This window comes from Centroberyx gerrardi, chromosome 10, assembly GCF_048128805.1.
Source record: "Centroberyx gerrardi isolate f3 chromosome 10, fCenGer3.hap1.cur.20231027, whole genome shotgun sequence".
Classification (NCBI taxonomy): domain Eukaryota; kingdom Metazoa; phylum Chordata; class Actinopteri; order Beryciformes; family Berycidae; genus Centroberyx; species Centroberyx gerrardi.
The window spans coordinates 11,683-38,500 of NC_136006.1; the positions used below are offsets into that span (position 1 = coordinate 11,683).

General features: G+C 41.3%; 1 protein-coding gene across 1 annotated transcript in view; it reads right to left on the bottom strand.

The window, feature by feature from the left end:
- Positions 1–490: 490 nt before the first annotated feature.
- The window catches only part of pde1a (phosphodiesterase 1A, calmodulin-dependent), a 59,592-nt gene continuing 33,264 nt past the window's right edge, over positions 491–26,818 (bottom strand). Inside the window, exons 10-21 of the mRNA XM_071898477.2 lie at positions 20,885–20,951; positions 19,648–19,764; positions 12,559–12,699; positions 11,429–11,529; positions 7,491–7,616; positions 6,831–6,932; positions 3,354–3,474; positions 3,170–3,251; positions 2,545–2,665; positions 1,162–1,346; positions 648–848; positions 491–546 (exon numbers count right to left, since the gene is read on the bottom strand). Coding sequence (XP_071754578.1) covers positions 491–546; positions 648–848; positions 1,162–1,346; positions 2,545–2,665; positions 3,170–3,251; positions 3,354–3,474; positions 6,831–6,932; positions 7,491–7,616; positions 11,429–11,529; positions 12,559–12,699; positions 19,648–19,764; positions 20,885–20,951 — 1,420 coding nt within the window. The remainder of the gene's footprint in view (positions 547–647; positions 849–1,161; positions 1,347–2,544; positions 2,666–3,169; positions 3,252–3,353; positions 3,475–6,830; positions 6,933–7,490; positions 7,617–11,428; positions 11,530–12,558; positions 12,700–19,647; positions 19,765–20,884; positions 20,952–26,818) is intronic.

Here is a 26,818-nt window from a genome sequence, read left to right on the forward strand (position 1 = left end):
CAAGTATTTCATGCTGTTTGCTGTTATGCCATTCATCTATCATCCTCCTGTCTGGACTTTTGTTTGTCAGCAGAACTTTATTTTTGAAAATTCCAACAATTACATTTACATTGCTGCACTGCTCAGTGTCAAATGACAAACATGACATTAACTTTTTTGATTGAATCATTACTGATGAATGCACCATGAAGCTAGAAAGAAGCTGTTGTTCAGCTATTATGAATCCTGCAGTCTGATCACCAGTCTGAATCTGATTGTCTGATCTGATTCAATGAGATGTGAAGTTTCCATGGCTGTCTAAAACAGGGGTTCTAAACATAAGGTCCAGAGGCCCTCAGAGGTCTTTCCAGTGAACAGTAGTTATCTGTAGTTGAGACAGCATTGAAGTCGGTGCTGATGTGTTTAAAACAGAAGAGACTGAAGCCTCAGCTTGTTGTGGCGTGTTGCCACACTGAGCTGCCGTGACACGTAGCCGTGGTGCGGAGCGTTATCAGGCATTTTCAGGCACATCATCTTCCTCCTCCTTTTCCTCCTCTGGCCCCTTCCCTACAAGAGTTACCATGACAACAGGTGAGTTCATTGAGAAGCTCCAGGTAAGTACAAATTTAAGAGTAAATATAAATAAAGGTCTAAGGTCAGGTTCGCACCATTCCAGGTCAGATGATCTGGAGGAACACATTCAGGTGACCTGTCATCAGGCAGGGAGGCAGCAGAGCGATGTGATTGGTCAGAGGCTTGTCCATCAGGGATACTATGGCTGGGCAAGGCGTCTGATTGGATGTCTGTGTTGACATTAGATTCCACCTCCTCCTGTCTCTCTGGGGACTCTTGGTCCTTAATGGCCAGCTCTGTGTGCGCACACACACACACACACACACACACACACACACACACACACACACATACACACACACACACACACACACACACACACGTGGACACACACACACACGCGGGCGCAGACACACCCATACACACACACACACACAGAAACACATAAAATCAGACAGAAACACATAAAATCAGACAGATCTAACCATGGATGAGAAAAAGATACATCAGCCAGTCAGAAACTCAGTCATCTGTGTGTGTGTGTGTGTGTGTGTGTGAGTGCATGTGTGCGTGTGTGCGTGTGTGCATGTGTGCGTGTGTGCAAGCAACCTTGCACAGAAAGCTCCTTCCAGCGGTCCTTGTTGCTGCCAATGATGTCAGAGAGGCGGAGCCTCAGACCCGGCAGGTTGATGGACGTTAGAGAGAAGTCCGTCTGCCCATCATCACTGTTCCCATGACGACCACTACTGTGTCTCTGCACCGACTCCACGGTAACTGAGCCACTTCCCGTTAGACTAGAGAGGAGAGCAATATGGATAAGTTCTATTTTTTCTGTATTTATTTATTTAATCTATTTTCAGCATACAGAATGTGCTTAAATATACCATTGCTTTCTTCTCCTTTGTCTTTAAACAGAATTTAAAATGCAGTGTAATGCACTGTAATAAATACAATGGGGAGGCAAGCATAGTAAGATTTTTTTTCTCAGACATTGGTTGTGCCCATGCTGTGACATCACACTGCACCAGGACATCAATGTGTTGAAAACTCAGGCAGTGAATGTTGCTTATGTCTGCTGTGGGCAATTTTAGTAAGAAAAACATAATTTGAGAATGTTTGGCTGGCACAATGCCAATCTGTTCCATTTTCTTTCATTAACTGAAATTCACTTTTGAATAATATAAGCCTCTGTGTGTTGTAATTAGTTTGTATTATACAGCCACAGGGTAATGAAACAGAGCCTATGGATAATGGAGAGCTTATGAACCAGATTTGAACAAATATGTTCTACACTCAGGAGCAGCTGATTCAGCTCCAGTCTACCAACCGATCTGTCTGCTTGATGGAGGGAATGCAAAGGAGGGGAAGTATCACCCTTTGATACAATGGTGGAGAAAGTATTTCTCTCCAGAAGTCTCCAGTTGTTTTCTATGCTGTTTGGAATTGAATGGGAGTGAATAAGCCCAAGAGGTTTGGCAAAACTCATTTCAAAATATCTTCCATGTAAAAACTGTCACAATTAACATTAAAGGGATGGAAATGTAAAAAAATTTGCAAAAACTCAACCCTCTCAGGAATTGTCCTTTAAAGTTTTTAAATGTGTTTACATGGTGCTCAGGAACTCCTGGACTGACTTTCCAACTCTGGTCAGAAGATTATAGTTTTAGGGGTGTTGAATACACATACAGGTAAAGTGATGGTCATGTCAAAGTGGGGAAAATTGATTAATAGGCAATGAGGTGAATGGGTGTATATGATGGAAATGTCTGTGTATGGCCAGGCAGAGCCACCCTCGAGCCATATCAACACTTGTCGACTCACATAATAATTGTCACTGAAAAATCAACATTACAATAGTAGTAGTATGAGAAGCAGCAGCAGTAGTAATAGTTGCAATAGTAGCAGCAGTAGTGGTAGAAATGCTAATAGTAGCAGTAGTAATAATGATAGTAGCTGTAGTAGTACTTGTAGTAGTAGTAGTAGTTGTAGTACCTAGACCTCCTGTTTCCGGTCTCTCTGGCCTTCCTCTCCTCTTCTATCAAAGGACCAATCACCTTCTGCGTTGTGTCAACAAGAACAGTGAAGGTTGGTTCCACTATAAAGTCTATAAAACCTACAGACAGACGGACAGACAGACAGACAGACAGACGGACAGACAGACGGACAGAATGGGGAGAGGAGAGATGAGGAAGGGAGAAGGAAAAAAAGGTCATATAACTGATAAACTTTAGTTAATATTCTATTACTGTTTTCTACATATAATAAACGTATAGATCATCCAATACCTTCATAGTCATAACCAGTTCTTCACATGATCACCAGGTGTCACTGTTGACCCAATGTCAATAAACTGCTTCTCTCATGCAATGGGTTGGTCAGAGGTCTTATACTGTTACCACATGGTAGATATTACCTATCTGTGATTAGCTGATGGTAGTGTCCACCTATCTGTGATTCATGGTACTTTCCACCTATCTGTGATTGATGGTAGTTTCCACCTATCTGTGATTGGTTGATGTGAATGGCTGATGGTAGTCCCTACCTATGTGTGATAGGTTGATGTGATTGGTTAATGGTAGTCCTTACCTGCCTATGATTGGTTAATGGTTGTCCTTACCTATCTGCGACTGGGCAATCATGGTGGCTTTGCGGTCGCAGAGTGGAGAGAAAGGAAGGCCTAGCTCAACCTCTTTATCTCCCTGGAAACAAGACAATCACCACAAAAACATGGGCAGGGTATGTGTATATTGTGTGTTTGTGTGTGTATGTGTGTGTGTGTGCGTGTGTGTGTGTGTGTATACCTGTCTAAAGAACTCCTCCATCAGACTGTGTGTCCAGCGGTAGTGCAGTGGCCAGGCTTTGGCTGGATGACTGATGTCTGCAGCATGAAGCATCAAAGACAACACCTTCACTTTATCTAGCCTGGGGGTGGGGGGGAGAAGAGAGAGAGAGAGAGAGAGAGAGAGAGAGAGAGAGAGAGAGAGACAGACAGACAGAGACAGACAGACAGAGAGAGCAGAGATATTGTGTTTCTTGACTTTATTAACAAAAAGCTACAGGTTTTTTCATGGCAGTGACTTTCTGAGACACATCAGACGGTCAAAGAAAGTCCCTGCAGGGGGTTGAATCTATCTGCCAGGTAGGCTAACTGTGCAAGCCACACTTCAATTAGCCTCACTTCAATATGCAGCAAAAGTTGTTCATGTTCACTGCTCATTTCATTGCAAAACACACTGAACAGACATTAATTCATTGGTTGAGCCTTGATAAAATTCACAACTTTGACAGCAGAGTCTAGCACAGATATTAAACTCATTTCTTGACAGCCAAGGCCTCAGGTGGATGCTGCAGTGCGTCCACTTCATATCTGGGGCAGCTTCTTTAATCCGTGCGGCTTCCCCCTATGTCGGCCTGTCACTGCCCTGGCACCATCTGTACAAACTTGCACAATTTTTCCAGTTGATACCATTCTCTGTGACAAATGCATTCAGTAGATGAAATATGTGCTCTCTGGTAGTTCTTGTTGGTAGGCTTACAGAACATAAAAATCCTCATGGGACGTGTCCTCAGACTCATATCTAACATAAACTAGCATATTGGCCAAATAGGCGACATCTGTACTCTTATCTAATTGTAGTGAAAAGCATCAGGTAATTTTAATGCACTCTATCAGCGCACTTCCCACATCACCTGCCATGTCAATTATTGTGGGAGTCACTGTGTCATTCAAAAGGGGCACCAGGTACAGCTGTTTAGCAGCTTTCTCTCCACACATCAAATAGTTCAGTTCTTTGGCCAAAGGTAAACAAAGCTCTTCACCAATAGTATGGGGCATGTCTGCCTTGGCGATCTGCAGGCTAGCGTGTTAAGATGCTTCTTGGAGATTGGAGTAGCACTGTTTCTCAGGGTGGACATGTACTGCTTTAGATCTTCAAGTTTCCTTTGAAAATATTCAACAGGCTTATCTTTCAACAGTGCATGTTTAGTTGGGGGGGGGGGGGGTTAGGGTTAGGGTTACATTTTTCTGCATTTCTACACCACCTAACCTCTTGGATTAAGTCAAGAAACAGCAACCCTGTATAATGTTAACCAAAAATGTAAAATTATGTTATATTACTAGATTTCAGCATTGAGGTGCTTACATTCATGATTTTGCATAGGCATACTAACCTAAAAACCTATTATTGGGAATCTTGAGAAAGTTTCAGAGCGACAGACACAGAGCATCCCGTAACCATAGCAACTCACTCTCACTCCTGCCTGCGTGCGCACGGCGCGAGAGGAGAGGGAGAGACGCAGAAGAGATTACTCTGAGCACCATGCATGGGAATAAATTACAATATAATAGATTTGTGTATATTTCTTGCTATTCAGATGGTCTGAATAACTCTCTGCTGCACGGTGCTGCTCTGTCTCGTCTGTCCGTGTGCTGTCAGTTTGCTCTTTTCACACCGCGACGTTATCAGTTATGAATTTGTTTTTCACTGTGTGAGAAAATGGACTTGTGGCGTGAGAGCGTGTGAAAAATGTCAATTGCGTGAGTCTCACGGTCAATGCGTGAGAGTTGGTAGCCCTGTGAACTCACTTGACATTATTATGTATGAAACTGCCAATCAGATTTATTTACTGATTAATCGAAGGTGCCAGCCCACTTTAACCCCTGGGTGTAAGTAAATCCCAGAGTGAGATAATTTGGATCGTACTGCCTAGTTGTTCTCCAACACTTGCTTGCACTAGCAGTGCTGTCTGTGTCATCCTCAGTGGCACTGGCCACCGTATCATCCTTCACATTCTCTGTATGACAGCTGACATTACTCGTGTTGGCGTCTGGTGCTTTCAGCCTTGACAAAATACATGATTTTTGTGAAGTGTCCACTTTTACCAGTAGAAACTGCAGGCAAATGTGGTGGTTTCTGAATGTAGTGAGATGTATGAGTGCATACATCATTTGTGCAGGCAGAGCCAACCACGTGGACAGAAATGTTGGTTGATTTTATTAAAATTTTAAAATGGAAAATATGAAAACATTTAAAGTATTTTTTAAATTTCGATTATGCTAGTAAATCACAAATTAGGAATTTAAAAACATTGTAATGGTTTCAGAGGGTTTTTCCAAATTCTCAGTGCAGACACAAAATTTCCAGAGTCATCTGGTGTACCACCAGGGGGCGCACCACGTACCACCGGTAGTACGTGTACCACAGTTTGAGAACCACTGTTCGAGACCCCTCATAGTAGAAGATAATTCACCAAAGGAAATTCTATCAGTCAGTTTTAAATCATTCTGCAGTGTGTTTTATGTAGAGGGAACTGAGTACATAAAGGCTTTTTTATCCAGCTCAGTTCGAACATCTGCAGAACGTTCTGCGGGGCATAAACCATAATGTCAAAGGTTTCTGGACATGTAAGTACACAGTTAAGATGGAAGCCTCCCAATGATGGACACACCACAAAAGTTCTGAGTGTGCTCAAAACAATCTTCATTGAGGAGGCAAGGGGTGCTTAAGGCTACATAACTTAGAAGTGGATGCTTAGAATTGAATGACAATTGCAATATATAGTGTACAGTGTCTACTGTTCAGACCCTGAGAATGCCAAATTGAGATCTTCTTATAGTTATAAATTATACAGACCAGCAATAAACAAGAAGCCCATAAATTGACTTCTTTGTGAATTAATTCTATACTTCATATCTATCAAATTGAAGGAGTTATGGAATCAGTTACACTTTGCATTCGTACAGTATGTCTATGCCTTTCAGTAAGACATCCTATTTGTCATGCTTTGGAGGGGTTGTGGCCATGTTCAACGAAGAAATCAAGAACATGGTACTCTCTAAAAACATGACTAACAATCCTAACCCAGTAACCTAATCCAGTAACCTCCTTCTCCCAGCCCCAGTCTGTCTTCCACATCAGAGGACAGTTCAACACCCCGCCTCCCACCCCCCAGCCCATTCATCACATCTGGCCAGGCTCGATTGGTTCTCAGTGAGAGTGAGAACAAGCCGCTGACTAGAGCGACACCAGACTCTTTGAACTTTTATAAACTGAATAGAGACACAGAATTAGAAATATATCCTACACCACATATAGAGGAGGTAACCTATTTGTAATCAACCATACGCTATATTTGCTTCATTAAACTACTGATAATCAGATGGGAGTATAATAGTCAGCTGATGTTGTAGTAGCAAGTTAGATAATGCTCATTATCTTATACTAGAGTGAAAGACCTAGGATTAGGATCAGGGTCAGGGGTTAAAGGTCAGGACTGACCCATGTGTCTGTGTCAAGGCGTTCCTCATGGTCTTGATCTGCTGGAAGTGACAGGACATGTCTGTTGACATCACCATCTCTATCACCAAACCCCTCAGCTCCCTGCAAATATACACAATCAATAACTAATCAATAATTAATGTTCATTGACATCACCATCTCTATCAACAGAGCCTTCAGCAAATAATCAATAAACAATATACACAAAAACTAATCTATGATCAACAGTATCTGTCCACATCAAAAAATCTAAAAATATATTATTAATAATAATACTAATAAACCCCAACTCTAATAATAATAAACCCCAACTCTAATAATAATAATAAACCCCAACTCTAAGAATAATAATAATAAACCCCACAATTTTCCACGTTTTTCATAATGCACAAATCTCACATTGTCTTTGCTCCTGCTGCTGTTTTGTGAATCCTGCTAATGCTGCTTCTTTTCTTTCTTCACATTTTTCATTCACACATTTCTACTTAACATGAGTATGTTTGTATAACCCCATTTCTCTATATTCTTATTTATATCCTATTCTTGCTTGATGCTGCAATGGTGCAATTTCCACACATGGATCAATACATTTCATCTAATCTAATCTAATCTGTGTGTGTGTGTGTGTGTGTGTGTGTGTGTGTGTGTGTGTGTGTGGACCTCCAATCGTCCTTGTTCAGGTTGGTCAGGATGTTCATGTCTTCCTCTGCCATCAGCCTGTACGCGGCGCTAACATGATGGTTCTCCAGCACCGACCTGTCATTGTACAGAATCGCCACCTCCGACCTGACAGACAGTGGAGAGAACCAATCAGACACTGGCATTCCCACAGAGGCTGCGTTCCATTCCAAATATGACCTCCCTTCCTTAGTGGGTGTTTTAATCGCTTTTAGAGTTCAACTGTTTGCTTTAACCCTTGAGTGTGTATTGGAGAGCAGTGGAGGTACATAAAGCTCTACAGTGAAGTGACAACATTTTAAACAAACAATTGTCATGATAGCAAAAACTAGGAAAATAAGACCCAAAAAAATTTAAATAATCAGAATTATCCATTAAGTTTCCTAAACTGAGATCCAAACTCCACTGGGACCTAGAGCTGATGATCAATACCAACAACTCCAAGACCATTCTTGTTCTTCTGAATAACATTCCTCTTGTTCTCCTTATTTTCCTTGTGAAGAACATTATTCCCATGTTTTCGTGACGAGAATTAACTTTTCAAGGGCATGACAACAAAGACTGAAATCTCACCAGCTGGTTAGAATCAGTTGTTTTCTCCCAGAGCAATTTTATGGAATCTATCTTTATTTGTCTGTTGTTTTTAATATTACAGTCCAAGTGTAAAATAAATGTTTAATTTTTGTAGCCTCAATTGTTTTATTTCTGTTTGCAAGGAGGTAAATGTTAACCCTTTTCCCCTAATCCAGCAAGTTGTTTATGTGCTTATCCACTCAGTACTGTCATCCAACTCTATAAACTATAAACATTACAAAAGAGAACAAATCAGATTTCTTTGTGAAAGAGATCAATTAGAGACGGGGCAGGCTTGGATTTGTATTCTAAATTACTGTGGGTTGTGCCATGAGCAGGTTTGGATAGGTTACTTTAAAAAAGTATTCCATTAGAGTTAGGGTTAGTCAGTATTTTAATCTAATGGATTACCCAAGATCAGTAAGGTATTCTGATTATTTTCCATTACTTTTGGAATACTTTGTCATATTTGAGATAGAAAGGTACTGTAAAACATTCAAGGAGCCGGAATGTACATCTATGTTTATGGTAATTATACCAATGTGTAACATATATTTTGATGTTGATGACACATATACATATATTGATGTTTAAAAATGCTACATGCATTACCTTCAAGTTTTGGACATGATGCATAATTTTGTTAAAGGTCCATATTCTCCACTCTGCAGTGTTTTAGGTCCATTCAAAGCTGTGTGTGTGGTGTCATGAACCAAAAACACTCTTAATCCATTTCTCCACGTTTATTTTCCAGCATCTCTCTGAGCCTTACCAAGAACAGGCTGTTTCTGTCGCCGTGTCTTTAAGGCTCATTAATATTAACGACCCTCTGTTCCGATTGGCTAACCGTTTCAAGAGTGAAATGTGAGACGCCGCGGCCCGGCAGCTACAGGTAGGGAAAACTCTCCGGTAATAAACGATGACAACCGCTCAACCGCTTTGAAAAAAACACTTTGTTAGTCTATTATTTCTTACAAAAATGATAATGAGTGAACCTTTGTGACGCCACAAAGTTACGGAAGTCCAAATGGCTCGTTTAGAGGCTCGCTTTTCTAATATGGATTGTGTGGATTTTGTTGGCGCCCGTGCGTTTTGATACTTTCACCATGTTAAGATAGACCATCCAACTCCTTTATCATCACAGAGGCAAGGGGAGTCCTGCTTTACACCATATGGGACCTTTAATGAATCTTGGAGCTTCCTATTCGTTCTTGGCAGCTAAGTCACCATTTGATGCATCTTTCATATTTGTGGTTGGCAAGTGGCCTTCCAAGATCTCTATCCATCCTAAATTCTTGATGTTGTTTTGTTTTCAAATTGTACTTTATCCATTATATATAAATATTCATAAAAGCATAAAGGTTGCTTTTTCCCTATGAAAAATAAATATCCTTCTGGAAATATGTCATCATCTTACCATAGTCCTTCTGCACTGTGGCTCGAAACCACGAAAAACAACTGGTGCTCGGTTAAAAACTCAAACCAACTTTAGAGCAGATGCATAACGGCAGTTTGATGCTTCTCTGGATACACAGTGTGCACATTTGTGCACATTTGGCCTTTGAAAACAACTGGTGCATTTGAAAACGTTGGCATCTGATGCTTCCAGTGCATTTCTGGTCTTGTTTTCCCTGCAATTTTAGGAGAAATTAAGATCTGAGTTCCAGAGTTTGCTCTCAGTGCCCAGAGTACAGTAAGCATCGGGTAAGGACGTATCAAGTAGGTCCTAGGGAGGAAAACTTTGGAATGGAATGCAGTCCGGCCTGCAGAAGTCAGACCCGAACCAGGAGCCTACTGATCCAAACCCTAACCACATTGTTGTAGGTACCACATGTTCCTAAAAAGACAAAGGATTACAAAACCCCCACCTGAAACATCTGTACTACAGTGGGCTGGGCGCCAGTGAGTTCAAAGGTGTGACGTCACCTGCACTATATAAACAGCTGTTTACAGTCGCACTTTCTCTTTAGACTGTGGCCCAGCTGTGATCACCAAAGACACCTTTTCTGCAGAAATTGCAGGATGATAGACCACGATTACTAGGCCCCTGATCAAGGTTTATTTGTACTCCAATCCAGTCTACGCCTGCAAAATATTCGCGAACCTGAAGGCACACAACTCCAATACAGCTGTTTGAACCAAGTCAGTTGCAACCTGCGGAAGGTGAGGCGACCGGCTTCCCTCTTCCTTCACACGACTTCCGTCGATGAACTCTGAATTCAACCGAATTCTCCAAACTCCAGGAACCGAATGGACGTTTGGCCGGGGCCCAAAGCGACGCACTGCTGGACCAACAACTACGACAACTTAACAAAGAAACCCAAAGTAAGGCTGAATCATCTGGGCAGAATTAGATTAGTCTTATCAATAGATGTGTAGTGCATATTGATTGTATGACTCATTAAGGACAATTGTGATTATCTCCTTTGTTTTATTGATCTGTGATCACCATTGATTTGACCAGGATCCAGGCGAGTCTGGTAACGCACGCATAACTCTCTCTCTCTCTATACCAACTAATTACTTGATCGCCCTGCTAACCTCCATTATTAGACACAATCCCAAATTCTCTTCTATCCAACTTATTGACTCCGTTTACTAACTCTAGGAAAACCGACAACCTACAATGGTTTCCCACCGTCAGAGCCCCCGGTTTATGACCCTTTGTTCTCTCTCTCTCTCTCCCCCCCCACACACACACATACACACTCACACACACACCCCCACTCACACACACATACACACACACCGCTCCAGGTGGAAACATATACTTGTTGTTGTGTTATTTCTTAGGGTTAATGTTATAATAGTTACTGTGTATTTAAAACAATGCTTGAATTACATTGATTGTCACTGTTTGATATATCATTAGTACAATAAATTTAATACATTGTTACATAGTAACCTGCTTATTGTCTTTCATTTGTTCATTGAAGCCATCCTTTGGGCAATTTACCAAGAAATTGAGACTCCAAATTTATGGTTAATTTTATGAGACTGATTTAATTTAACCCTGCTGTACCTACATTGTGTATGGAGGAGAAGGTTTTTATACCCTGCTAAGGGCCTCAAGCAGGAAGGTACTCAGTCTTTCTCAGGGTCAGGGGTCATTTAAATAACCAAACCTTTTCCATGCAGCTCATTCTGTAAACCATCACTCTCCAATCAGATTCCAGAGCTTCTTTGGTAAAGTAATCCATACAGAAAAGAAAGTAATCTGAGAAACTGAGTAATTTTCTGGATTAAATCACCAATTACAAACTCTATCTATAAAAAATAACTTCCCCAACACACACACACACACACACACACACACACACACACACACACACACACACACACCATACCTGGTCTGGATGTGGAAGTTGTTGGTGGTTCCTGTGTGTTCAAAGTCATGGATTGCTGCAGCAAAAACCATGGCCAGAATCTCCAGCTCACTCAACCAATGCTGTTTACACACACACACACACACACACACACACACACACACACACACACAAACACACACAGTACTGTTAGATGTGTTACCTTCAGTCCAGTGTATAACATCAGGTAGTGCGTTGTGATCCATTTTCCTCTTTTTGGAACTTGTTGTTTTGACAAAAGCCCACTCAGTGAACCACAGGTTTTCAAAGCCTGTTTGATGGGATTTTGTTCCCTGTTTTTGGACTCCATGTCTGTGGACGCTGTCTCCGCCTGGTGGTGTCAGGGCCGGGTTACTCCCAGCTTGTGTTCCAGTGGATGGTGTGAATCACAAAAGAGATATTGGTCTGTGTGGGTGGGTTTTCTGTAAACCTCGATGCCAGTTTTGTTAAGGCTGGGATATGCTTCTTTAGAAGTTCTTCTGAGAACCGGCAGAAACAAACTTCTGAAGCTCTGAACCTGAACCAGCTGCCTCTGCTGTCTCCCTCCAGGAGGTGAAAGCTCGGTTGTTCTAAGGAGAAGCTACAGGCAGAAATTTGCGGCTCCCTCCATTTCCAGCCCCCTTCACATTTCATTACATCTGGCCAATCACTGCGGAGGGGGGCGGCGTGTTCGGACGTTTCTGTTTCGGAGAGTCACATTTTCTAACTCTTTATTTGCAGTCTGGCAGTATTCAACTTCTTTAATTCATATACTGACTTAGCATTAGCCTCTCCACCACTGATAATATTTAAAAGTAAACTTAAATCTAATTTGTTGTCGTTCCTTACATAATAAGACTGTATTTTCTATTTCTGTCCATTCTATCTTACACTGACTCTTTGCTACTGTATTAGGAAGTCTTTGTAGTTGTTAAGTAACATTGTCTAATCTTGTTATACTGTTTAAACAGGTGTGTATAAGAATAAAATAGAATAGAATAGATGTTTAAAATCATGCTTACCAACACTGCACACATATTTCTTTTCTAGCATGTGTTCTTTAACTGTTCTCTAAATAAATGCGTAGTGTGTGTGTGTGTGTGTGTGTGTGTGTGTGTGTGTGTGTGTGTTACCATCAGTCCGGTGTGCAGCATCAGGAAGTGGGCGGTCTGAGTGACATCAGCAGCGTGGGTCAGGTTGTGGTATGGATTCCTGTGTTTGCTGTAACCCGACTCCAGAGCCTCAACAAACTGGACCAGCGCCTGGACTGGGACCTGAACACAGAACTACAAGTACTACAAGTGGTACAATACACCAGGACCTTCAGAGGAGAGGAGGAGAGGAGGAGAGGAGAGAGGAGAGGAGAGAGGAGAGAGGAGAGGAGAGGAGAAGAGGAGAGGAGTAGACTGGACAGTGGAACCAGCTGTCTTCTACATGGATTGAACATAAAGCTTCTTTTAAACTTGTTAGTTTTAATGTTTTGGTTTAATTAAAAACACTTGACAAAATCAGTCAAAATCAATCACTTTTTCGTTGAGGTTTAGCTTCGCCCACCCTAAACCTGTTAATGGCATCAAGCTCCGCCCACCCTGAACCAGTTAATAGGCTCGTTTGAGATGAGCAAGTCCTGACTTCCGGCAGACGCATCCAGCATGACAGCAACCTAGAAAGTGAGCTCCCCGATATTGAGTTATAAAAGCCCTATTAACTAATAGTACACCGTGTGAAATAGTGACAAACATATCAGAAAGGGCATTGATTATGAATAAAGGAAAACAAAGACAATCCGTGAAAGGAAAAATAAAGGTTAATACCGAGAAAGACAATGAGCCAGCTAAGCTAACGTTAGGTGAAGAGCCAGCTAAGCTAGCGGAAGCACCGAGCCAAGACTACGAGGAAACTCAGAACAACCAGAGCATGGCAAACCTGGACACGATTCTACAGGAAATAAGGGATTTTCGTTGCGAGAATTCTGAAATTCTTAAAGAAATTAAAGAGGACATTATTAAGGCAAATGCGAGAATAGATGACGCGGAAAAACGCATCGCGGACTCGGATGAGCGTATCCAGAATATCGAAGACGTCACATTGGAACTTCTGAAACTACAAACTCAGGTGGAAGCACGATTAACGGACCAGGAGGGACACACGAGAAGGGAGAATATCCGAATTCACAGGGTGCCAAAAGGCGCGGAGGAGTCTGCGGTCTCAATGTGTATGTTCATAGAAACTCTTCTCAGGGAGAAATTGGAACTGCCTCGCTCTTTTGAAATCAACATTGAGAGCTCATCGCGCTCTGGTTCCGCGACCTCCCCATGATGCACCACCAAGATCCATTGTGATGAGACTGTTAAGTTACAGAGTTAAAGAAGAGCTAATTAAAATAGCTTGGCAAAAGAAAGGCTTCTTATACGGAGAAAGAAAGGTGTTCTTGGATCATGATTATGCACCAGAAGTGTTGAGAAAACGGAGAGAATACACCGAGGCAAAAAAAGTGTTAAAGGAGAAGAAAATACGCTTTCAGACACCATTCCCAGCAAAACTACAGGTGTTCTACCAGGGAGAGACGCGGACCTACATCACAGCAGAGGAGGCGACTACAGATATGGCGGCGAGAGGTTTCCCAGTGACAGTTGTCAAACCAACGGAGAATTTGATGGAAAGGATTCAACACCTGTCATGGCAAACCAGCCAAGCAGGGAACCGACAAGGTCCGTCGGACACAAGAGCATTATACAAACAGAAGTTCCAAGCCTTCAGAAGACCGAGGAACTAAAAGAGACGGGACACCGTGCTGGATGGAAAGATCCTTTGAACTTTATGTTTATTTTGCTGAAGAATTAAGGTGATGTACATGGCTCTATTTACGTTAAGATTTAATTAGACGGTATTTCATATGTTGTAATAATATGTTCTATTTCCCCAAACTATTCTAAAGATATTGGGGATAACTAGCGGCTAGAGACCAATGGTCTACGTTAATGACAGCAACGAGGGCCCTCTGCCCCTTGGGAACAGAGGACATCCCTCAGAGCCGATTTACCAACATGGCTCAAATAAGGTCGAGAAGCAGACCTCACCAACGGAAGTATTGTTTTTTTGGAGTGCGTTCACTCTAATGTTTTGTTATGATTGTTCAACTGTTAACTATTTTGTTTGTAGCGTATGGAGAATATACAGAAAGAACGGCAATATAAAGACACAAAATGGAAGTAATGAAAAGGAATGGCGACACAAAATAATTTTATTAAAATAGCTTCTTATAATATAAATGGAGTACTTAATCCAGTAAAAAGGTGTAAGATATTAAATAGGATGAAGAAAGAGAGGGTAGGGGTAGCTTTACTACAGGAGACCCACCTAACTGAAAAGGAACATGAAAAGCTTAGAAGAAACTGCTTTAACCAAATTTTTTTCTCATCTTATAAATCTGGACACAGAAGAGGGGTGGCTATATTAGAAATTCATTTGATAAGGTATCTGAAATTAAAGACAAAGAGGGGAGATATATATTGGTTAAGGGGAGACTAGAAGGAGAAATGGTTACTTTCCTTAATATCTATGCTCCTCCAAGGTCAAATTGGAGATTCTACAGAAAACTATTTGATCTGATGACATCAGAGGTCGAGGGTATTCTGATAAGTGGGGGAGATTTAAATTTAAGACTAAACCCAAAACTAGATTCGTCTGCAGGGGGAGTACAGAACAATACAATTAGTAAGAAAGTTACAGAGCTAATGTCTGAACTAGGTATTATTGATGTATGGAGAGATTTATATCCTACAGGCAAGGATTACACATATTTCTCATCTCCTCACTTGGTATATTCAAGGATAGATTATTTTTGTAATGTACAATAAGGACAGATTCAAGATAGAGAACTGTGATATTGGACTAATGGATTTATCAGACCACAGTCCAATATATATGACCTTAAGTCTGACAAATAAGAGGAAAGCAACTCTCTAGAGACTAAACCCATATGTGCTGAAAGGAAATATGAAGGAGGAGATGATACAGGAAATCCAGACATATATAAGGGAGAATGATAAAGGTGAGGTATCCCTGCCCATGCTATGGGATGCATGTAAGGCTGTGTTAAGAGGGAAAATTATTACAAAGTCAGCATATTTAAAAAAGGAAAGACAAAAGAAACTAAATACACTACAATCAGACTTGAAAAAGTTTGAAAGAGTAAACAAAGATAAATTAGATAAAAATAGGACTCAAGAAATTAAAAACAAGAAAAAAGAGATAAATGATATCCAAGCACAGGAGATACAAAAAAAAATAATGTTCATAAAGCAAAGATACTATGAAGCTGGAAGTAAATCAGCAAAATTACTGGCTTATAGACTAAAAAAGCAGCAGGCAAACAATAGTATTTTTAAGATAAGGGACCCTCGGTCCTATTCAACAGTGTATAATGCAGAAGATATTCATAATTGTTTTGAAACGTATTATAAAAAATTATATGCCCAACCAAGTGTTAACAACAACAAAGCTCAATTGGATTCCTTTTTAGATTCTATAAATTTACCAAAAGTAACTGAGGAACAGAATAAAGCCCTGATAAAAGAAATTTCAGCAGAGGAAATTAACACAGCAATCTCACATCTTAAAACTAACAAATCCCCTGGTACAGATGGATACACGTCAGAGTGGTACAAATCACTCAGAGAATTATTAATCCCCTTACTAAAGAATACGTTTAATTGGGTTTTAAAAGAGGGGGAAATTCCACCCTCTTGAAGGGAAGCTATAATATCTGTTATTCCAAAAGAAGGTAAGGATAGGTTGGAATGTTCTAACTATAGGCCCATAAGTGTCCTTAATCAAGATTATAGATTATTTACTGCAATCCTGGCCAGACGAGTAGAAACAATTCTGCCAAAAATAATTCATATGGATCAGACGGGTTTTATAAGACAGAGACAGACACAAGACAACATCAGACGTACATTGCATGTAATGCAACATGTTATTGAAAAACGAGTAGAAGCAATAGTGGTGGGGTTAGATGCTGAAAAGGCTTTTGACTCAGTAAAATGGGATTTTTTATACAGAGTTTTGGAGCATTTTAACTTTCATGACACGTTTGTCAAGACTATAAAGTCTCTATACAACAAACCAACCGCTAGGATTAAAATTAATGGAGGACTCTCAAATTCTATCGTACTGGAACGTGGTTGCAGGCAGGGCTGTTTGGCTAGTCCACTCCTCTTCGCGATTTTCCTGGAACCGTTAAGCCAATGGATAAGGCAAAATGAAAATATTAAAGGTATAGTCATGGCAGGGGGAGAACAGAAGATAGCTTTATTCGCCGATGATGTTCTGGTTTATTTGTCTAGACCGGCTACTTCCCTTCCTGCACTCATGGCTAGTCTAACAGATTATGGATTATTGTCTGGTTATAAATTAAATGTACAAAAAACCCAGGTCCTTACTTTTAATTACAGCCCAGATCAATATATTAGAGAAAGGTATAGATTTGATTGGGAAATGAAATCAATGAAGTATCTGGGTGTCAATCTTCCAAAGGACCTAAATCAATTAAAATCTATAAATTATAACCCATTAATCTCTAAAATAAAAAATGATATTTTAAAATGGAACTTAATTCCTTTCCTGAGTATGACCTCAAGAGTGGAGGTGATTAAGATGAATCTACTCCCCAGGCTGCTGTATTTGTTTCAGACTCTTCCAGTGGAAGTGACAGAAAAGGAGTTTGATGAATGGGACAAAATAATGTCTAGATTTATTTGGCAGGGCAAGAGACTGAGGATTAGATTTAGAACATTGCAGTTACCCAGGGATAAGGAGGGGTTAGCGGTTCCTTGTTTAAAGAGCTATTATCAAGCTGCACAAATAAAACCGTTGGTGAATCTGTGTAATCCAGCATACTCTGCAAGATGGAAAGAAATCGAGTGCAATATATCTGATGGCACCCCGGTACAGGCTATAATAGGAGATGGCAAACTTAGAGAACACCTGGGAGAGGAGAGAAACCCATGGTTGGGAATATCCCTTAATATTTGGTTCACAATAACAACTAAAAACAAACTGACTGGACCTATTAAGGTCTTATGTTGGATTGCATATGATTCAGATTTTACTCCAAATATAACGGATAAAAGGTTTAAATCTTGGGAAAGGGGACCTACAATATACTGGGATCTCTTAAAGAGGAAGGAAATCAAAAGCTTCCAAGAAATGAAGGACCAATTTGGCTTAACTAATCAGGATTTATATAGGTATTTGCAATTCCGACACTATCTAGAGCAAATTATAAAAAAGGATAATCTGGGTGGGACAGAAATGGAATTGATTAAAGTTTTTATCTCAGCATATAAATCAGAAACAGGGAAAAAATTAATATCAAAACTGTATACAGGATTGGACAATTTAAAAGGAAATGATACATTATATATAAAAGAGAAATGGGAGAAAGAGGCAAATATTGTGTTATCAGTAGAAGATTGGGAAGAAATTAATAATATACAGTGGAAAACCACGTGCTCTCTATCCTGGAGAGAATACGCATGGAAAAATATCATATGGTTTTTTATAACGCCTGCACAGAAGAAATATTTAGATATAGGTATGGGATGCTGGAGATTATGTGGAGAAAATAAAGTGGATCACTTCCATGTTTTTTGGGGTTGCCCATTGGTTAATCCTTATTGGTTAGAGTTTAAGAAATGTATGGAAAAAGTTTTAAGGGTAAAGCTTCCACTTACTTTTGAGGTATTATACCTGGGAAAAATAAACAAGGCACTTGAAAGATTTGGAGACAAATATATGTTTAAGATAATGTTAATTGCAAGTAAAAAAACTAGACGTACCTAAGGATGAAGATTGGATTGAGGTAATACATAATATATATAAGATGGAAAAGCTGACTTTCTCCTTAAGGTTGGAACAGGACAAATCTAATCGAATTTGGAAAAACTGGATTGAGTACGTCACGGCAATTAGATCTGACTTTACATGATAGAGATGGTAATACAGATGTGAAAGATGTGAATCAAGATTCCCTATGTTCAATGCTACAATGTTCTACTATTGTTTTCGGAACTGTAATACTTAACTGACTCTCTATTCAAGAGAAAATGTTATAGATACAACTGTTAAAAAAGAAAAAGAGAATGTTGTTATCCTGTACCTTTAACTAGTTTTAATTTTATGTTTCCTTTTCTTTTATTTATTATCCTTTTATTTTTTGTTTTTTTTTGGAAGACCAAGAGTAGATGTTGACATCTATAGAAATATAGGTTATATAAGTAAATATATATAAGATTATATGGAGATATGTTAATACAGATGTAAATGGATACAGTATATATAGAAGTTGGTCTTCTATTCTGTAAAAGACAAAAAATGTAAGAGACAATATAATTACAGCAATAAGTGATTTTATCAATGCTTCAATAAAAATAAATTAAAAAAATTAAAAAAAAGAGATGAGCAAGTCCTGCGCAGTTTTGACCAGCGACTGCTTGGTCCGTTGCATGATGGTTAGAAAAGTTGTCCGACTTGCTCTGCCGACCCAACTGCGCGAGCCACGGCAATCTCGCAGGACCGAGGCAGCCGCAGTTTTTGAAGCGAGGCGCTGCAGCTGCTCTCCACCGACTGCACAACTCCGAGGATGATGGAAAACGCCTCGAGCTGAGCGCTTATTGGTTCATCATAGTTGTATCACACACCCACAGTGACATGAAGAGACTTAAGTTTTTATATCTATTCCAAGATGTCACTCCATGAGCAGTCCGTATACCATTTTATTAGAACACTATGTAATATTTTCCATAAATGCCACCTGTAATGTCTACACTACATTAAAATAAAAATAAGTAACGTGTAGGTCTGGGTCGTTAGAGCAGTGAGTGTGGATGGCGGTAATGCACCTTTTAAATTGTTTATCAACCACCGTTAAACAAAAGTGAAGAAGAAGAAAAAGAGCAGTGAGTGTGCAGTCGGGAGTGTTCGGCTTGTTGATTCCTCGCCTGACTGCACTCGGCTACTCTCGTCTATTTTCCAGGCGTGCAGGTAGTCATCTCAAACGAACCTAATGACATCAAGCTCCGCCCACCCTGAACCAGCTGACATCAAGCTCCGCCCACCCTGAACCAGTTAATGACATCAAGCTCCACCCACCCTGAACCAGTTGACATCACGCTCCGCCCACCCTGAACCAGTTAATGACATTAAGCTCCACCCACCCTGAACCTGTTGATGAGGTCATAGCGAGTCAGCAGGTCATAGACCAGGAACTTGAGGGCGTGGTCTCCAGTGGCCTCATGGAAGGAAAACACATCAAACGACCACTGATCAACTTCCTGGAAAACAATCAACATCACCACCATCATCATCATCATCATCATCATCATCATCATCATCATCATCACCACCACCATCATCATCATCATCATCACCATCACCACCATCATCATCATCATCATCATCATCACCACCACCATCATCATCATCATCACCATCACCATCACCACCATCATCATCATCATCATCACCACCACCACCACCATCATCATCATCATCATCATCATCATCATCATCACCATCACCACCATCATCATCATCACCATCATCATCATCATCATCACCATCATCATCATCATCATCATCATCACCATCATCACCATCCTGAAGACACAGAGTCACACCTGAATACACACAGAGAGTCACACCTGAAGACACAGAGAGTCACACCTGAAGACACAGAGAGCCACTCCTGAAGACACAGTCACACCTGAAGACACACAGTCACACCTGAAGACACACAGAGCCACACCTGAAGACACAGAGAGCCACTCCTGAAGACACAGTCACACCTGAAGACACACAGTCACACCTGAAGACACACAGAGCCACACCTGAAGACACAGAGAGCCACTCCTGAAGACACACAGTCACACCTGAAGACACACAGAGCCACACCTGAAGACACAGAGAGCCACTCCTGAAGACACACAGAGCCACACCTGAAGACACACAGAGCCACACCTGAAGACACAGAGAGTCACATCTGAAGACACAGAGAGCCACACCTGAAGACACACAGAGCCACACCTGAAGACTCACAGTCACACCTGAAGACACACAGAGCCTGAACAAGCTGTTGGTTCTTGTACACACTGTTGGACTCATGTCCAAAATGTATGTGTGTCCCAGAGGGAGATTAGATTGAGATGGAGAAGTCTCAAGGAGACTGAAGGAGACTGAAGAAGACTGGAGAAGCCTGAAGGCGACTGAAGGAGACCAAAGAAGACTGAAGACTGAAGAAGACTGAAGGAGACTGAAGGAAACCAAAGAAGACTGAAGGAGACTGAAGGAAACCAAAGAAGACTGAAGGAAACTGAAGGAAACTGAAGAAGATTGAAGGAGAATGAAGAGATGTAAAAGAAACATTTGATGTAAAGTCACTTGAGATGTTCATACCTTCAGAGCCATCAGCGCCGCGGGGGGGAAGGTCAGACCCGCCATGTTGGACGTCCGTCTGTACATCCTGATTATTCACACACACACACACACACACACACACACACAGAGTAAACAAGGAACAGTAAATCATGTCGAGATCTAGACACCTACATGCATGTAAAAAATATACACACACCGATATACAGAGTAAAAAACAGACAGACAGACAGAGACAGACAGACAGACAGATTCCTAACCCTCCTCCACAGTTTGTGAGCAGGATGGAGTTTTGGTTGCTATGGTAACCATGTTCTACACACACCGCACGACAGGCAGATATTTTCTGATTTCATGCGTCATTAAGCTGCAGCAGCTGAACAGATATCATTACATCAACCAGCCTCATTTAGGCACTAATGATACTGGACCTCATCATTTTCTATAAGATCAACATTTCAGCTGAAATGATATCATTACATCGGCCAGGCTGTCTTACACATTAACAACATTAGACTATATTAGTCCTCATAATTCTATATACTGTACATACCGGCCAAACTCAGCTGGAAGTTTTCAGATGCTTATGGTAAAGGAATATAAGGTGAATAAGATGATTTAGACATTCCAAGTCTCCACTGAAACCAAAACTAAGTGACTTTTTAAAGCATTACACCATGAAAGAAGGCAGAAACACTTCTGTTCTGTGTCTCTATTACAGACTGAAATACAAACATACAAAACATGTGCAAGAGGACAGAACTCAAAGGGTTGAAACAGTATAGAAAAAATTAGCTTCTTTCCTTCCAAATACACATAATATGAATGAAGTAATGGCACGCTTTGTCAAAAGCTAAAAAAAAATATGACACATTTTGAGAGGAAACAACACTTGTAACATGCATCCAATGTGTTTCAAACAACCAGGCAGTGCAAAAGGACTGAATACGTGCCATCAATATATGTAAAGAAAAGAACAGGCTCCCTGACATCTAGGCTACATCAAGCACAAAGATACACATGGACAAATAAAAAACATATATACAAGATACAAATTTATAGAAAACAGGAGAGATCTAGCTCTGCTTTTAGGCCTTTTGGTGCAACAGTATTTAAATAATATATCCAGTGAAGAAGCAGTCTGTTATAGTGTGCACCTCTTGGTTAGGTGCAACCTTCTCTAGAAACATATTACTGACAGAATGGTAATGGGTAGATTCCTTAAAATTCCTAACTTATTAAAAATTCTTGGACTGCATTAAACTAATTGAAAGCAAGGACTGTAAGCAAAGCTTATTTTTATTTGTTTCTCTATTATACACTGCACAATCACGTATAGAAAAATTATGTGAATAATTTTAACCCGGATGAGTTTCAGCTCTTGGAGAATACATCGGCAGTTTGGCTTGTGTTTGGTTTCAGGAAAGTTCTGGGCTTTGCTACCTATAAGTATCTTAATGCTAAGATGTTCGGAACATCCGTCTTACGAAGCCTCTTTAGATTGTGAGGCCTTTCCAAAAAGCATCTTAACTTAAGACGCTCTTAAAAACAATAACAACTGCCTCTGACCAGTCCTACAACATTGCAAGTGCATCTTGAGAAGGGAAAAAAAAAACACCTCCCCATTTAATTTATGTTTTTAAGATTTATTATACTATCTCTTCATATTATTTGATATTATCAATTTGTTTTAGTATACTAGATATTCCATTTCTTTATTAGGCCTATATTTTTCCCATTAATGATCTCAGTATAAAATGGATGGGTGTGGTGAAATGGAGAGGGGAACACTGAATTATGAAATTATATTTCATTCCAAGATGGTGCAGCGGACAGCAGCCTCGGTACTGCGCTCTCTTGTACTTTTTCTGTTTTTGTCTATTTGTTCAGCTTTTAGCCCTCCCTCTCTGATCATATTCAACAGGGAGGAACATTTAAACATCCAACAATCCACTGATCAAACTTTTTCACCGCCTTTCACCCAACCGGAATGTATTACTGAGCCTTTAGTTGGAGGAGCAGCAGTTCTCTATGGGATTTGCCGGAGACGCCGAAGAGGGAAGCGAGCCGGAGCGCTCGTTAAACTGCGACAGCGGGGATTTCGAACTGCGCTCCCATCTATACATCTGGCGAATGTCCACTCTCTGGCCAACAAGATGGACAAACTGCTGCTTCTCAACAGAATAAACTCGGACTTCTCCAGATCCGCCGCCCTCTGCTTCACCGAAACCTGGCTTGGTGAGCACATCCCAGACAGCACACTCCATCTGCTGGGCTTCCAACTTCTCCGGGCAGACGGTGTAACAGAGCTATCGGGGAAAACGAGCGGAGGTGGTATCTGTTTCTACATAAACGAAGGTTGGTGTACAGATGTCACAGTGTTAAAGAAATCATGCAGCCCTCACCTAGAGACTATCTTCATAGACTGTAAACCGTTTCATTCACCGCAGGAGTTCTCCTCCTTTATTCTGGCTGCTGTTTACATCCCACCTCAGGCCTGTGTTAGTGAGGCATTACAACACCTGGCTGACCAGATATCCAACATGGAGCACAAACATCCAGACTCCCTGCTCATTGTTCTTGGGGACTTTAACAGAGCAAACCTCAGCCACAAACTGCCAAAATACAGACAGCACATCAAGTGTCCCACCAGGGACAAAAACACACTGGACCACTGCTATACTGTATTCAAGGACACCTATCGCTCTGCCTCGCCTATCTGCCCCCGTGCAGCTTTGGGACTCTCTGATCACTGTCCGGTTCATCTTCTCCCAACTTACAGGCAGAAACTAAAATCTGCTAAGCCTGTGGTCAAGACTGTGAGGAGATGGACCAATGAGGCAAAGCTGGAGTTACAGGCCTGCTTTGACTGCACTGATTGGAGCGTTTTTGAGGCTGCTGCTACAGACCTGGGCGATCTCACTGACACTGTGACATCTACATCAGTTTTTGTGAGGACATGTGTGTGCCGACTAAAACCTTCTGCACATACAATAACAACAAACCCTGGTTTACTGCAAAACTCAGGCAGCTACACCAGGCCAAGGAGGAGGCCTACAGAAGTGGGGACAGAATCCTGTACAACCAGTCCAGAAACACTGACGAAAGAGATCAGAGTAGCAAAGAGGTGCTGCACCCCCTCACCCCTCCCCACTGACCCCCCACCTGCACTCAGGATCTGTGAAGAGGATGTGAGTAAGCTCTTTCAGAGACAGAAGACCAGGAAGGCACCAGGCCCAGACGGCGTGTCACCCTCCTGCCTGAAAGTCTGTGCTGACCAGCTGGCCCCCATCTTTACACAGATCTTCAGCAGATCACTGGAGCTGTGTAGTCCCCTCCTGCTTCAAACGCTCCACAATCATCCTGGTCCCCAAGAAACCCTCTATCACAGGATTAAATGACTACAGGCCCGTTGCCCTGACGTCTGTGGTCATGAAATCCTTTGAGAGACTGGTGTTGGCCCACCTGAAAGACATCACAGGCTGCCTGCTGGACCTCCTGCAGTTTGCCTACCGGGCAAACAGGTCAGTGGATGATGCAGTCAACACGGGACTGCACTACATCCTGCAACACCTCGACTCCCCAGGGACATACGCAAGGATCCTGTTTGTGGACTTCAGCTTGGTGTTCATCACCATCATCCCAGAAATCCTCCGCTCCAAACTCACCCAGCTCGCTGTGCCAGCCTCCACCTGTCAGTGGATCACAGACTTCCTGACAGACAGGAGGCAGCAGGTGAGGCTGGGGAAAATCACATCCAGCACCCGGACAATCAGCACTGGCGCCCCCCAGGGATGTGTGCTCTCCCCTCTGCTCTTCTCCCTCTACACAAACGACTGCACCTCAGGAGACCCATCTGTCAAACTCCTGAAGTTTGCAGACAACACAACGGTCATCGGCCTCATCCGAGACGGTGACGAGTCTGCATACAGACGGGAGGTTGAACAGCTGGCCCTCTGGTGTGGTCGTAACAACCTGGAGCTGAACAAGCTATCTAACTGTGGAGATGACAGTGGACTTCAGGAGGAGCCCCCCAACACTGCCCCCCCTCACCATACTCAACAGCACCGTGTCTGCTGTGGAAACCTTCAGGTTTCTGGGATCCACAATCTCCCAGGACCTAAAGTGGGCGTCCAACATAGACACACTCATCAAAAAGGCCCAGCAGAGGATGTACTTCCTACGCCAGCTCAGGAAGTTCAACCTGCCTCAGGAGCTGCTGATCCAGTTCTACTCTGCAATAATCCGGTCTGTTCTCTGCACATCCATCACTGTCTGGTTTGGATCGACCACCAAACAGGACAGGAACAGACTACAAAGGACAGTCAGGACTGCAGAAAAAATCATTGGTGCCAACCTGCCCTCCATTCAGGACTTATACATCTCCAGAGTCAGGAAACAGGCAGGAAAGATCACTGCAGACCCATCACACCCTGGACACAACCTGTTCTAACTCCTCCCCTCTGGTAGGCGCTACAGAACACTGTACGCCAAAACAACCAGACACAAGAACAGTTTCTTCCCACAGGCCATCACTCTGATGAACACTTAATCAGTCATACAGTGACAGAAACTATCCCTGTGCAATAAACCTGTAACATCTACCTCATGAAAGCAGGAGTGAAAGGCCCAGACTAGGGATTTCCTCCTGCTCCTCCTCCCCCATCATCATCATCTGCACAATATCTGATTTGTGTATATAATATATAATATTTATTCCAGCATTTATTCCAGCATCTTTGCACTCTGCACCATTGCACTATTGTCCTAGTGTTGTTTACATATGCGTATATATATATATATACTTTTTTTTTTATATATACTTTTTTATATATATGCATATTTGTACATAGTAGTTAGATGTTTAGGTTTACCTCTGTTCATTTTGTTGTCCTTGTTTTTAGCTGTATATTTATTCGGTCTAAGTACACTGAGAGCAACGAAAAAAACGGAGTCAAATTCCTTGTATGTGTACATACTTGGCCAATAAAGCTGATTCTGATTCTGATTCTGATATTTTAAAAAGTCTTTGGGTGTTGAGGGAACTGTGAAAAAGAAGACAAAACACAAAATGGGTGGCTTTGAAAATAAATATTTAATAACTTGAGGAGTAGTGAAATCGGTCATGTGTTGTGCTTCCCTTGGCTCATGAACACCGGCCAATCTCTTGCCATCCTCTTTCTCCTCTCTTCATCCTCCTCTGTCACATAGTGATTCCCTCACCTGAATAATGTGTCGTTGAAATTAACTGCTCTCTTGTTCAGAGAGCATATAATAAGAATCATCACTCCTAAATCTGAGGTTTCTTATTGATTTTTGCTTAAGGGCAATATCAGGCCATACATTAACATTAAACCCATGAACATAGACCTATTGTAGTTGGCTGTAAGCTCTATATGTTTCTGTTGCATGTTCCATTTTTGTTTAGTATTTGATGTATTTATATTACATCCCATAATTTACAATTAGATGAATCAGCTATTATGAAACCAAGTCAACAAAAACTTCAGCACCGTTCAAATGTACAACGGCTTTAAGATACACTTAACTAAGGTGGGGTTAACTAACTTAACTAACCACTTAACCAAGGTGGGCTAATCTAATTTAACTAACCACTTAACCAAGGTGGGCTAATCTAATTTAACTAACCACTTAACCAGGATGGGCTAATCTAATTTAACTAACCACTTAACTAAGGTGGGCTTAACTAACTTAACTAACCACTTAACCAAGGTGGGCTTAACTAACTTACCTAACCACTTAACTAAGGTGCACACTCCCGCAGTTAGAAATGCATGCAGATAATGAACAAACCTTTGTAGGATCACACTTAAAAACAGTCTTTACTTCTTTACTTCTTTATTTGGAAACGAGGCCCAGGAGAGTTTCCAGCTTTTTACCACAAGTAGCAAATATGCAGAGGGAAACCTATTTTCTTTCTTTTCTGTCTGTCTC